General features: G+C 41.8%; 1 protein-coding gene across 1 annotated transcript in view; it reads left to right on the top strand.

The window, feature by feature from the left end:
- The window catches only part of ADARB2 (adenosine deaminase RNA specific B2 (inactive)), a gene marked incomplete at both ends in the record, with an annotated part of 307,517 nt that overhangs the window by 290,431 nt on the left and 4,160 nt on the right, over positions 1-12,926 (top strand). The window contains one exon of the mRNA XM_082754534.1: positions 8,212-8,393. Coding sequence (XP_082610660.1) covers positions 8,212-8,393 — 182 coding nt within the window. The remainder of the gene's footprint in view (positions 1-8,211; positions 8,394-12,926) is intronic.

Here is a 12,926-nt window from a genome sequence, read left to right as displayed (position 1 = left end):
TATTGCTTGTAAAAGCCCCTCAGGAACACTGGGCTATTAGAGAACGTTTCCTCTTGAGAACCTAACCAGCTGCTAAAATATACATCATTTTGCATTATTTGCAAAGGACATTGCTATCCGAATATCAAAGATCCAAGAATAGAGTTACCCAGAAAAGTGAATAACATTCTATAAATCTTATATCTAACAATTTATGTTCTTCCTGCTCAGAGGATAGCCACAAGCAGGGAGTGATTTAATCAGATTTATTTGTTATTCAAAGGCATTTAGCAATTTTTATTACTATCACCACAAATTTGAGAGAATTTGATGCTTGGTATGCATTATTTGGGTTCTGTGGCTGTGTTGAGATTGCAGGATAAACAGCCTGGTATCATACCTATTCCCTTACTGAATTAAAGCACAAACACTTCTAGCATGAATACTCATGTTATTTGGCTCAGGCAGGGAATTACGAGGTGAAATTCTGCAACTGCATTATAGAGGAGGTCAGACTAGATCTTGGTGGTTCCTTCTGGCTTTAAAATCCTATGCATTTATATGTGCAAATTTAAGGTTTGGGCGCCATGAATCCCCAGATAACCCACCCTGAGAGAGTGTTAGCTTTTACACTCAGAACTTTTGTGAGTCTCACAGTGCAGCTAAAGTCAGTTCAGCCTTTTTGTGCCACAGATTTTAGGATTAAACCATGTTCTTTAGACCCGAAATTCATTAGTTACACTAACACCTAGGATTTTGACTTTCATTTCTCTCTGTAATGTACACCGTGAAAAAGAGCAATATCATGAGCTAAATAATTCTGAAAAAGATCAACTGTTTGGGGAAAAATGTGAGTAATTCAACATTTTCTTGATCAGAAATTATTATTAGCCTTTATATCAACAAAGATATCCCAGGTCAACATCACAGCCCTAAAAAAGCTTAGTTTTTTCTTTTTTCATGGAATCACACACATTCGTACAATGGACTAGATTAAAATTCTGTTGCTCTCGCTCTCTCACACCAAGGCTGGACATGGAATCAGCTCATACCTTTGCTTATTAGAAGGTCAATGCCAAGTTAATGCTGCTGCTGGTGGAAGCCTCTACATTTGCTGTCCAGATGTTTGAAGGAAAACGTACAAGCACACACACTAAAGGACACACAATTAGATAAAGAAAGGATATGTCTAGAGTTCAGCTGCTCTTCAAAGATTCAAGTGCAGTGATCAACATTTTGTAAAGTCCAGCACTAAATTCTCACCTTGGACCCTCATAAATATCCAGAATAGCAAGGTCTGAAAGGCACTCAGGCTCCCACCAGCCATGGGGGCAAGCTTTTCAGCATTCCCTTGGTGCCCTGGGGCTTGGGGACAGAGGCTGTCTGTGTCCCTTTCAGTGACACGAAGCTACATGAAGAGAGCCCAGAGCCTCCACGCTCCCCTGCACAACATTTCTGGCTTCCCAAAACACATCAAGCATATACATGCACTCCAGATCTGCAGGTAATAATTTGCACAAACAAATACATTCATATATAAAATAAGAAGTCCCAAATGTCTCTACTTCTTTTTCTTAAAGTAGGAAAAATATAGTGGGGAAAAAAATATTAAAGAATGGTATATTTCTTTTACTGAAGTCCATCATCCTTTAGTTAGACTTATAGAGGAAAGACAGTATCTGCCAGAGTCCAGAAACTTCTTTTCCATAAGCTTTGTCTTCTGGCTCATGGAAACTCTGTCTGAGCTTCAGGCCAAGCTCCTTCCACCATGACTCAAGCCCTAGTCCCACCATGCCCCTGGTTTGCCAACGCGTACTGTCTGTCCTTCCTCCTGTATGGTCTCTTGCTCTGCACTCTGAGCTCATCAAACTTATACATCAGCACCTGTCTCCCTTCATCTTCCATGCAGAGAAAGTAGAGAAATTATTTCTCCCATCACCAGCCAATCCGTAATAGCGGGGCATTCCCCCCTGAATAGCTGCACAGAAAGTTTTAATGATGACCATTGCCTGTGGTTTGGCAGAGAAGAGCAATAGCACTGGGAGTGCAAGGAGGAGGCCACCATGACACAGCAGCCTCATAGCATAAAGCAGTGTTTCCAGGTCATTTATCATCACTGTAGAAATGTGTGCAGATTATTTAGAGGATCTAAATACGAGCATTCAATGCTAAGGTTTACATAAAAATCGGTTCTTATCTGTGTGTCCCTTTGGAGGCTGAGTTGTGTAGTGAACTGCTCTTCCCCAAGACCCTCTTCCTTGATACATCTCAACAAATGGATTGGAGATCTTAAACTCTGACCTAGCTGATGCATTTACTTTGGAGAGGTGCCAGTTTTCTGTGCATCCAATGTGCATCTAATAGTGTATGAATGTACCAATAAATGCACGAGACAAGGCACTTGTCCTCTTCCAGAAGGTGGCCTCTGCCAACTGCCAATCTGCAGCTGCCCTTGCAGGATGCAGGCCTGAAGAAAGTGTTTACACAGGATTTGGGGGAAACAGTCCTCACAAACATTGTCTTTATACAGCAAATAAAAGCCAGAATTCGGCGTGTATCTTGTAAGCTCTGGCCTTGAAATTGTTTTCTTACTACAGCTTCTTAAAAGGTCACCTTTAAAAGACTGTGTATTTTCTTGCTACCAGGTTAATGGTCATCAACTTCCTTGTACTTCACAGAAACAGCAGCATTAAGCCTGGAGGTTAAATAAGACCTAGAACATCTAAATTATACCTCACCTATAAAATGTCACAAACAGTAACAAAGGACCTTCAAACTTGGCATTACAGCCCCGACAGTCTGTTCCTGTCCCATGGCTAAGGTTCGTAGCTTATGTGGGCCCACAAGCTAGAGGGATCTTTTGAGAATATCTTTAAAGTGTTGCAAGGTAATGTGGTCTTAAAGCACTGTTTCAGGATTTAGCAGTGGGAATTTGAAAGCACTTTACAAGATGATTTGGGCACATTAAACTATATTTAAATATAGCATATAAAAATGCAAGACTAAAAGTCAGTGTTAGAAACTGGCATTCTTAGATCTATTTTAGCATTAGCCCGTCGACCGGAGCCATTGTTAACAGAAGGCTGAGCCTGACAAGGTAACTGTTAAGAAAAGCTACTTCAAAGGCTGCATATTAATGTAAATGAAAATCAATTAGCACAGCGAGATCTTCAATTAGAGATGATTTGTGCACATGATTTGTAATTCTCCCTCTTAACCCCTTTCTGTGTGACTGAGATTTCAATTTCAATCTTTCACCACGAGGTATATTCCAGAAAACATATATAAACCACCCACTGTTAAAATACAGATCAAAAACTAATGCACTAGTTCCAGTTTCCAAACCAATAATAGCTAAATGGTCATATAAATAGGAACACCACAGGTGTTCTGCTGAGCACAGGCCACCATGAATAACAATTTATATTGTGTGAAGCATAGCTGGAAATATCGGTAATAGAAACTGTGGTACAGGAGGTTAACAACACGCAAAGTGGGTAAGACTTAAAGCTCTTAATAACAACACAAATAGTGTGTGTTTTATTAAAAGCCTTAACAAAATAAGCTTTGAAATTCATCAGCAGTGCATTTTAACAGACGAGGTTTCCAAAGGTCCCGAGGAGACACTTCAGCCTCAGCTTCAACGGCAGGTGGACAGTGCTCCCCAAAACGCTGTGAAGCATCGATGCCAATTTCTCCATATCTCTGTTTTGAAGCCATTTGAGGGCAGGCAGGCACCAAAGTTTCTCTTTGAGTGATGCCACGTGCAAACCAAGGCTGCAAATAACTTGGGGGTGGCTTGGGGATATATTTCCCTGAATGCCTCACGGGTGGTATTGGTTGGCGAAGAGCGCAGGAGGCGGCAGGGGCTCGGTGGGGCCAGGAGAGCACGGCGTCTCATTAAAGAAAGACTGCCTTGGTCTGGGATGCCTCCCAGCTCGCCGCTGGCATTTCCATGATTGACAAACAGGCAAAAATATATTGATTTAAGGATTATCTATATTGAAAACCATACGCTGGATTTTGTCTTTGTAAACAGTGCAGTAATATCTGCTGTTTGAACAAAAGGAAGGGTATTCTTTCCTTCCATTTAAGCACTGAAAGCTCCCACATTTAGGTGAAAAGGGGAGACATTTGTTTTTGTTGATCCTGCTTGCTGAAGATTTTGTTGTGCTTTTTTTTTTTTTTAATGATCTGTGACTAAGGGAGCAGTGGGTTGATTTTCTCTTTAGTGTAAGGGTTATTAAGGAGCACACAGCATATAAGTTATTAGAGAGATGCCTGGCCTTGAAAACAGCCCTTAAAATCTTGCTCAATTAGGAAAATTCAGAATGATCCAGCATATTTCTTCATAGTGAGAAAAGTCACTTTGATATATTGAGGACCCAAAATGTAACACTGCATTGCTCTGAATAATAATTTTATTTTGAAAAGCTGCATTTGAAGTGAGCACTTTGTTACAGATGGGAACACAGCTACTTTCATACACCTAAATTAGGCTATAGAGAAATTGCTCCTTCAGAAATGAACACCCATATTGATAGCTTCACTGTTGCTCAGAGAACTTTCCTTATCAACCACCTTAAAAAAAAAAAAAAAAAAAAAAAAAAAGTTTTTTAGGCTCTCAGTTATCAAAGGACCAAGTTTTGTTGTTACAATTCAGTGCAGTATCCATGTTTGTTGGTAAAGGGATGAACACCACACAGAACAGGAGACCTTCTCCCCAGTACTCCAATATTTGTCAGTTAAGTCTATTCCTTTTGCAAACTGCTGAACTGGCAGCCTGTTAAGGCAGATCTGTTTATCCCCAAAACAGAAACAGAATGAGTAAGTCAACATTTCCCCCAACAGTAACATCCTTTTCCTGTGCTCTGAAGGACAGGAGCAGCAGTGCAAGGGTCTCATTTTGCTTGGTCATCTGAGCACAGGGCACCTCTTTTCCTAGGGCTTGTGCTGGCATGGTGGGACTTGTGTTCAGGGCTGCTTTCCAGAATGAAGTAACCAGCCAAACACTGAACCTGGGCCAGACTTGCAAGCAAAGCTCCTTTTTTTTTTTTTCTTTTTTTTTTCCTTTTTTTTCTTTTTTTTTTCTTTTTTTTTTTCTTTTTTTTTTAATTCCTCTTTCTTGCATGGTTGCAGCCAAACTAAGGTCATGCCAAACCAGAAAGCCACCAGCAGTACATCACTTGCCCTCGGTAGCAGTGCCAGTGCCACCCTCATACTGTTTCCCCCCTGCCATGATGGTGGACACCAGCCTTGGTGTTGCTTGAGGAGATCCAGCAAGACATCCAAGCTGCTGAATCTTGTCTTGTCGATATTGGCACCGTTTCTGCTTTTTTTTTTCCCTTTCTACCATAGGATGCTCTCTGATTCTAGGACAGCGTGGTTTTTACACCACCTTCTCCCCATCAGGTGTGACTTGCTCTCATGCCCTGTATGTCCCCTGTTTTCTTTGGTCTTACCCCTCCACCCAATCTGTTTTGTAGCCACTTATACCTACCACTGCTGATATAGGAGTTTTGTGCCCCCACCTGCTCCACCAAACCTGCCTGGGTCTTCTTTTGGGACGGGAATAATGCCACAGACTTCAGCTAATCGTGCTGCCTTTCATCCTTGATTTCCCAGTGTGTATAAAAATGGGGCTTTACCTCCCTTAAGCATTGTGAGAATTAATTAATGTTTATGAAATGCTTTTGACACATAGGGGCTGACCTGATCGTGCTTATACTATGATTTACAATAGTGTAATTCCATTGACATCCGAATCCCTTTATATGCTAGGGTGAACATGTTCAGAATTAGGCAGAGAAATATCTCTAAAGAAAAGGCAGGTTCCTTGCAAAGAATTTAAATGAAATAATCACTATTACCTTGTAATTTATGATCTGAACACAATTTCCTATTTTGGTAAATAAAGCTCAGATGATTTCTTGTGATGTGCATATCATTAAAATTCCAATATTGTTGAACATATGTTGTTTTTCTGTTTAGCTGTTTTTATTCTCTCCTTCAATCAAACATACTTTTTTTTTTTTTTAAGGAAATGTCAAATGTTAAAAACAATACCAAAATCTCACAAGCTTCCAACTGGACAAAGATATCACTGTCTAATTTTTTTACTGTCCTCAGAAGCTCATTTGAGGCATAGTGCTGTTATCTGAACTCAACTCAATTTCTTAAGCTTGCATTATTAATTTTGCATCATGGTAAGACATTTATTCAAAGAGGCAGCTAGTTCTTTCCTTTAAAAGTGATGTTATTTGCAGGAATGACCACACTTTTTTTTTTTGAAATGAAGTTATGCAAATCTGATCAACTAAAGTAAATGTTTCATAAAACCAATGACTGTTTAAATTGTGGGACTAAATTGTTTGTATATAAATATTACCTTTTATATTCCATTTGAGTTTTATGTAGATGAACACATTACTTTAATGACCTGCATTTACAGAGGGAGACAGGGAGAGTCTGACTCTGAAATCCTCGGCAGCCAGATGGCTGCCTTTTCTTGCATGAGATTAAAAGATGTTTCTCATTCACAGCCCTGCTTCGGAGGCAAATTAATATAGCCAGCTAAATTGCTTGTGTTTTTGGAATAAAATTTAAAGAGAACTTTTTAAAGCAATTGGTGTCACAGGTTCCTAGAGCAGATTGCTCTCCAGGTACAGCATGCTGGTTTTAAACATTCAGTAATTAATGGAAAGTATTCCGTGTTAATTGACTGCTTCAGGAAAGGGAAATATAATGACTCCTTATTAATCATGAAAAGAGACATACAGCACTGAGGCACTGCAATAATTGCACTAACGGTTGAGAAATGTTAATTAATGAAAAGAACAATGATGTAAGAAATTAGCTACATAATGCTTGCTGCTGATGGAGATTGTGCTTTAAACACATTATTTAGCATGGCAGCCACTGGTTGTTGCCTTAAATAGCAGGCACCTCTTACCCTCTACTTCAGTCAGCCACGGCGTTCCAAATGTTGCCGGTGTTTTGGTTTTTAATGAGCCAAAATACACTCTGCAAAACTACATTTTCTGAGGAGTTTTCAGTTTGAACTCCTGAACTCAAAACTATTCAAACAGATTGACAGCATTCAGCTTACATAAAAATATTGTAAGAGAGCATGTTAGTGTTTGTGTGGTAGGGAACAACTCGTTAGATGGGCTGAGCTGAGCAGGTTTGCTACAGAAGATAACTGCATCACACAACATCTCGTCCTCTTTTTTTTTTTCCAATTTTTAACCAGTCACCTGTCCCCTGAAGAACTCACAACCCATTCATATATGTGCCTAGCATGATGGAAAAATGTGTAGGAAATTAAAATAAATGATAGTTCTGGCAACTAATCCAGTAAGGAGCTCAGTCATAAAGAGACTGAAGAGCCCAAGGTTTTCACCATAATTTTCTTGCACCTTTGAGATATCAGCAATGTGAGACAGGTTCATCACTGGGAACATTTTAGTATCGGTTACAAATAAATTGCCTATAAGTGCTTATCAGGAACAGGCACTTAGATATGTCTCTTAGATATGTCTTCATATCTGCATGTCCATTTGTGCAAGTAAGTGCCACCCTATGAGGTTCTCAAAAAATATTCACAAGACCTTTGTGATAATTTTGGCATCCTAAGTCACATGGCATCTTGGCTGTATGAATAGGGATGGTAGTAATGTAGGACAAAGGGTAAGTAAAGGAAGAATAACAAAAGCACTCATTATAGCTCTACCCTTGCAATTGAAAAAGGATACATGCAGAAAAGAAAAAGAAAGAAAGAAAGAAAGAAAGAAAGAAAGAAAGAAAGAAAGAAAGAAAGAAAGAAAGAAAGAAAGAAAGAAAGAAAGAAGGAAAGAAAGAAGGAAAGAAAGAAGGAAAGAAAGAAGGAAAGAAAGAGGCTAAAAATGTGCAAAATTAACTTCAGTCAAACAAAAATGCCTATATAAAGAACAGTTCTTAACAGGAAGCCTCTGCAATAACAGAAGATAGAAATACATCCCTTGAATCAGTGGCATGACAGTAATCTAAAAACATTGTGTGGGGAGAATCAGTCCTACGGGAGTATAATAAACCATCAGCACAGTGCTTCATGCATGATAGGACAAGGACAGGAATGGTTTCACCCCTCATCCCTCCAATCCATGTGTTGGCCTTTGCTGATTTTCCCAGGACTGCTCTCTTGTGGCCATTCCTCCACCCATGTGTTTTCTCTCTCCCGAATTTCTTTTCTAGGTGGAACATCCTTGGGCTCCAAGGCGCACTCCTCAGCTCCTTCATCGAACCCATGTACTTGCACAGCATCATTGTGGGAAGCCTCTGTCACACTGGTCACCTTTCCCGGGTAATGAGCCATAGAATAGAAGACATTGGTCAGCTGCCAGCTTCATACCGGCGCAATCAGATGCTTCTCAGTGGTAAGTGAACACCTGCCTGCAAGACAAACGAGCCCCTCTCCCACTGCTAATTGCTCAGGTCACTAACAGGAAAGTTTACATGTTTGTGAGTAAATGATTAGCCCGTGCCGCCTTTTTTCCTGCTGAGTATGAATTTGTAGAATGAAGAAGCGTGCTTTTAAATTCAGTGACCATGAAAAAGATTAGTAGTGGATATAAGCCAACTAGGAAACCTGTCAATACACTAACTGGGAAAAAAGTTATTCATAATAAAAAATATATATATATATATTTTTTTTTTTTTAAAGGAGGTGGAACTGTTCAGTACATTTTAGTTTTAAGTCTTTCATCCTGCTCTCCCACACCCAGAGAGGGTACAAAGGTTTGGGGTCAGGAGAAGCAGTCCTCACATCTCTGGACCCATGCATGCAACCCCCAACCAGTGCCCCTTAGTTGGAGCCCTGCTCCTTCACCAGTCGTACTCAGAGCAGATGGCTCAGAGAAGGACTGTGGGTTCATGCAGGGGTCCCTGCCTGCTTAGGACACCTCCTGGAGGCATTTCTGCTCCCTACTGAGGCTGCTGCCAGTTGTGCGAGCAGCTTGGTGGTTCCCAGCTATTATCTGGGCTTCTTCCATTGCCACCACTTCTTTCCAGCCCTTCTCCCTGCCCCAGGTCTCTGATCCTTTCTTCTTCATCTCTCCCCATCTCCACCACAGATTACTTAACCCCCAGCCAGGCAGCAGTTGCCCAGCCTCACCCCAGCAAAGTCTCACAGTCCTGAATGCCTTTCAGATCCCCATGAGGCATGTGAGTGTAAGGACACTAGCTCTGCACAATCAGACCTTTATTTTGCTCTTAGACACTGATAACTTTTTCAGGAGGATTCACTGAGACACCGGTACAATGTCAGGAGTACAGAGATGGGAGGTTGGGATGCTTTAGTGGGGTGTAACATTGCCTTTCATAGCCCTCTAGGTCCTGAAGTCATGGAAATTGTTATTTTACCCTTTATCTATTTCTTGTTTTTTGTTTTTTGTTTTTTTCTTTTTCTTTTTCTGTGTCCTTGTGACAGAATTAGTTTAGCTGAGGCAGAAGTGATAGTTTAGCCACTGGGGAAATTCTCAGGTTCTGTGTGGTTTTGTACATCTGGTAAGTGTAATATGCATGTACGTGTTATAAGGTGAATAGGTCAAAAGGCTTATCTTGTTTGAACAGCTTATCTCAATTTTTAACTCTTCAGTGCAGCTAGCCAAAGCCTGTGTAGTGCAAGTATGAGGAAACTGTGCTCCACACTCCTCGTCCTCCTCCGTGTCCCTCCTGCCCTGGTCCAGCCTGGGCACCACTCAGCCCCCTCTTCCCACACCATGCCATGGGAGGGAGGAAGGAAAAACTTCTCCATTTCCCAAACCTGGATGTTATTTTGCTAACACACCCCTGCTTTCAGGAGGCATCTGCATCTCCCACCGGGGAAGCAGTTTGCATCCCATGCCACTTCTGCCAGCCCTAGGTCATTGCAAGCCCACCCATGTGTTAAGATCAAAATCACACCCAGCCTGACCCGTTGGAGGACTGAAAACACAACAAGGGATTTAACCACAGAATAGCCATTGTTTGGCTGGGTTGGACTTGCAGAGAAGACATAATTGCTCAAGTGTGTGTTTATATCTGTAAGTAATTGCCAGAGATTTCAGGGCAGTTAGAAGTGCATCAAAGGGGCACTGGTGGCACTCCAAGTAGTTGCATGCTTCGTGGCTGGCTTCCTCCTTCCCTGAGACTGCTGTTTGAAAAAGCTTTTGCTTTGCTTTCGGAAGTGTTTGTGGGTTTTCTTCAGCCTAGGAGAAGCAGTGGGAGGAATCTGTCTCTCTCTGTCTGCATTGTTTTTGTCTCTAAAGCCATTATTTGTAATCTTCCCTCCCCCACAAGTCCCGGGGAGCCCACACTGCAGCCCTGCTTAGAACTTATATCACTGAGCCTTGTGCTGCATTTCTCTTAGCTGGAAAACTGTGCTGACAACATATTCAGTGACTGTGGGAATGACCACCTACCAAAAGCCATACCGAATTCATTAAACACCAAACCACAGCAACCTTGACCAGGCTATTCCACCTCCCTCTCCCCTCCCTGGGATCAGACCAGCTGGGGATTTTAAATTGCAGGAGATCTCCAATTATAAGGAGACCAATTATTTTGGCTCTTCATCGTAATGCTACAAGCATTTCAGTGGAGAGAAGAGTCATACTGTGTGATGAGATATCGTGAAATATCTCCTTGGCCCCACAGATAAATAATCAGTGAGCTTTTCTACTCATAGTAGTCCCAGACATATGGAAATCCTTTCATTCACTGGAATTACTCTTGGGTGTATGGTTTAGAAGAAAGAAAAACACTGTTTAATTTTTATTTCTCTTTCTCTTAAGACTGAGGCCGTTCTAAAGGGTATAGCGAAGAGGCATGAGGCTTTGCTAGGAGGGAGAGGAGAATGAGAATAGATTTCATTTCATATCCCACAATGCTCAAGTTCGTATTGTTTGTACAAAGACTTTTCTTTTCCTTCAAGTTCCTACAGTCTCCTATTGTACTCTTTGTTGTGTTGGTTTTAAGGAGGATGTTTTACATAAAGGAGAGAAAATGATCTAGATTATTTGGGAGTTACCTTTCAAACAAAGTCAGAACAATTACTTGTCAAAAGGAAAACTTGAAGAAAAATGTTACAAAAAGGATCAAAAACAGCAATCACAGAATATATCCAGGTCTGCCATCCCATTCGCGTCTGGCATGAGTCTCATGGTGTTTGCTTTGAAGCCTCTTCTCTTGCATTCAGACAACGATGTGAAAATATCTTCCACTTAGCTAAATATGTATACTGACATATGATAACTGGGAAGAAAAAGTGTGAAAGCAGAACTGGCACAGAGCACTTTCCAGGCATAGTGCAAGCCCCCTGCTCTCATGGACACCCACCAGGAGCAGAGGGAGGTCTGGGGCTGGACGTGGAACGGGTGTACAGCCCACACCTCCCCACTGATGGGCACCCACAGCCTGCTCTGGCCCCAGTGCCACCTTTCCATTTCCTCTGCACAGTTTTTTTCATGGCCTTTTTACTGATTTTGTGACCCATGGCAGCTTCTCACAGGAGGGTGTTTGCTATCGCATTTTTTGGCACTCATTCTTTTTGGGTGCTATCTTGGCAGAGCCGATGTGTAGTGTCAAACAGCAGATTTTGATCTGTTTGCATCTTGTTCTGTACAGAGGCGTTTCAATAGCTCCAGGAGCTATCTGATTTCCAGGCTTTCAGTTTATAGTCTGTTGCCTAGGTGAACTGGAATCTTAGATGCAGACTGATCTGCTATCTCAGGTGAAAAAAAAAAAAAATGAACGAGGTATTAATACACCATGAATGTGTTTACAAATCCTGGGTGAGGTTATGATTTAGCTGTAATTCTCTTCTACACGGCAATGAGTTTGGTCCCAGTGACTGAGCTGATTTCTGCAGTTCCAGCTTTGCCACCAGTACAAAGTGGATGTGCCATATATTCTTTTCCCTTCACTGGCCACCTTTCTCTCACTGTGTGTGCTCAGTTCTGCCAGGCTCTTGCAGCTCCCTCCCAGGGCAGAAGGGACCACGGTGGAAGGAGCAGACAGGGAGCACATCCCTCACTGACATTGCTGAAGGGCCATGGGCAGGAGCTGCCATGGAGGCAGCATCCCCATCGCCACCAGCCCTGCATAGCTCTCCTCCTCCATCACAGTCCCTCTCAGGTGCCTACTGAACTCACCATGTTTAGAGGTGGTGGCAGATGCCTTGTTTCTACCAGTCCCCATCTCCTCCCACATCATCCACTGCCCAAATTGTCCAACCTATTTGGACAGCCTCAGATTGCTCCATCTTTTCCAGCTTGGGAAGCTCCAGATGTTAACTGTCTGCTCCCAGAAGCACTAATGAGCAGGGCAAAGCAGAGCTCACTCCTGTACTGGAAAATAAAATACACACTTTATTCCTCTTATCTCCTCACAAAGACTCATCTTTTCCTGGTTCCAGGTAAGAGAAGAGGGAAAGAGGTAGACATCATGAAAAGGACGATGTACAGTAAATGGTTACAAAGGGTTAGGAATACACCTAATTAACAATAACTCCATCACACAGACATCCACAGCTGACCTTTTGGCCACCCTCCATTATAGCCAAGGGAGATCTCACCCACGTAGGCTCTGTAGTGGACTGCAGAGTGTTATCAGATGTCCAAAACTGGCCACGTGAATGACACAGAGGTCATTCAGTCACCACAGGCAACTGAAAACATCATCACTATAACAGTCTGGAAGTAAAGATGTATCACACTTAAGCATGTCCGAAATACTGCCATGGTGACTTTAACTAGATCTTGAAGAAATTGTCACATCCTGCAGGGTAGGAATCTTGCAGGCAGAAACAATGTGAGGAGTTGTTTTATGTGCTGGTCTGTGATGTCAACATGATCTTCATTAACTTGGATATAATAATCTCTCTGTGGTGCTGGAATGCATGATTCATATTTTCTTATCCCCCATTTATA

This window comes from Aythya marila, assembly GCF_965140915.1.
Source record: "Aythya marila genome assembly, chromosome: 2".
NCBI lineage: Eukaryota > Metazoa > Chordata > Aves > Anseriformes > Anatidae > Aythya > Aythya marila.
This window is presented reverse-complemented; position numbering and strand designations above follow the sequence as displayed.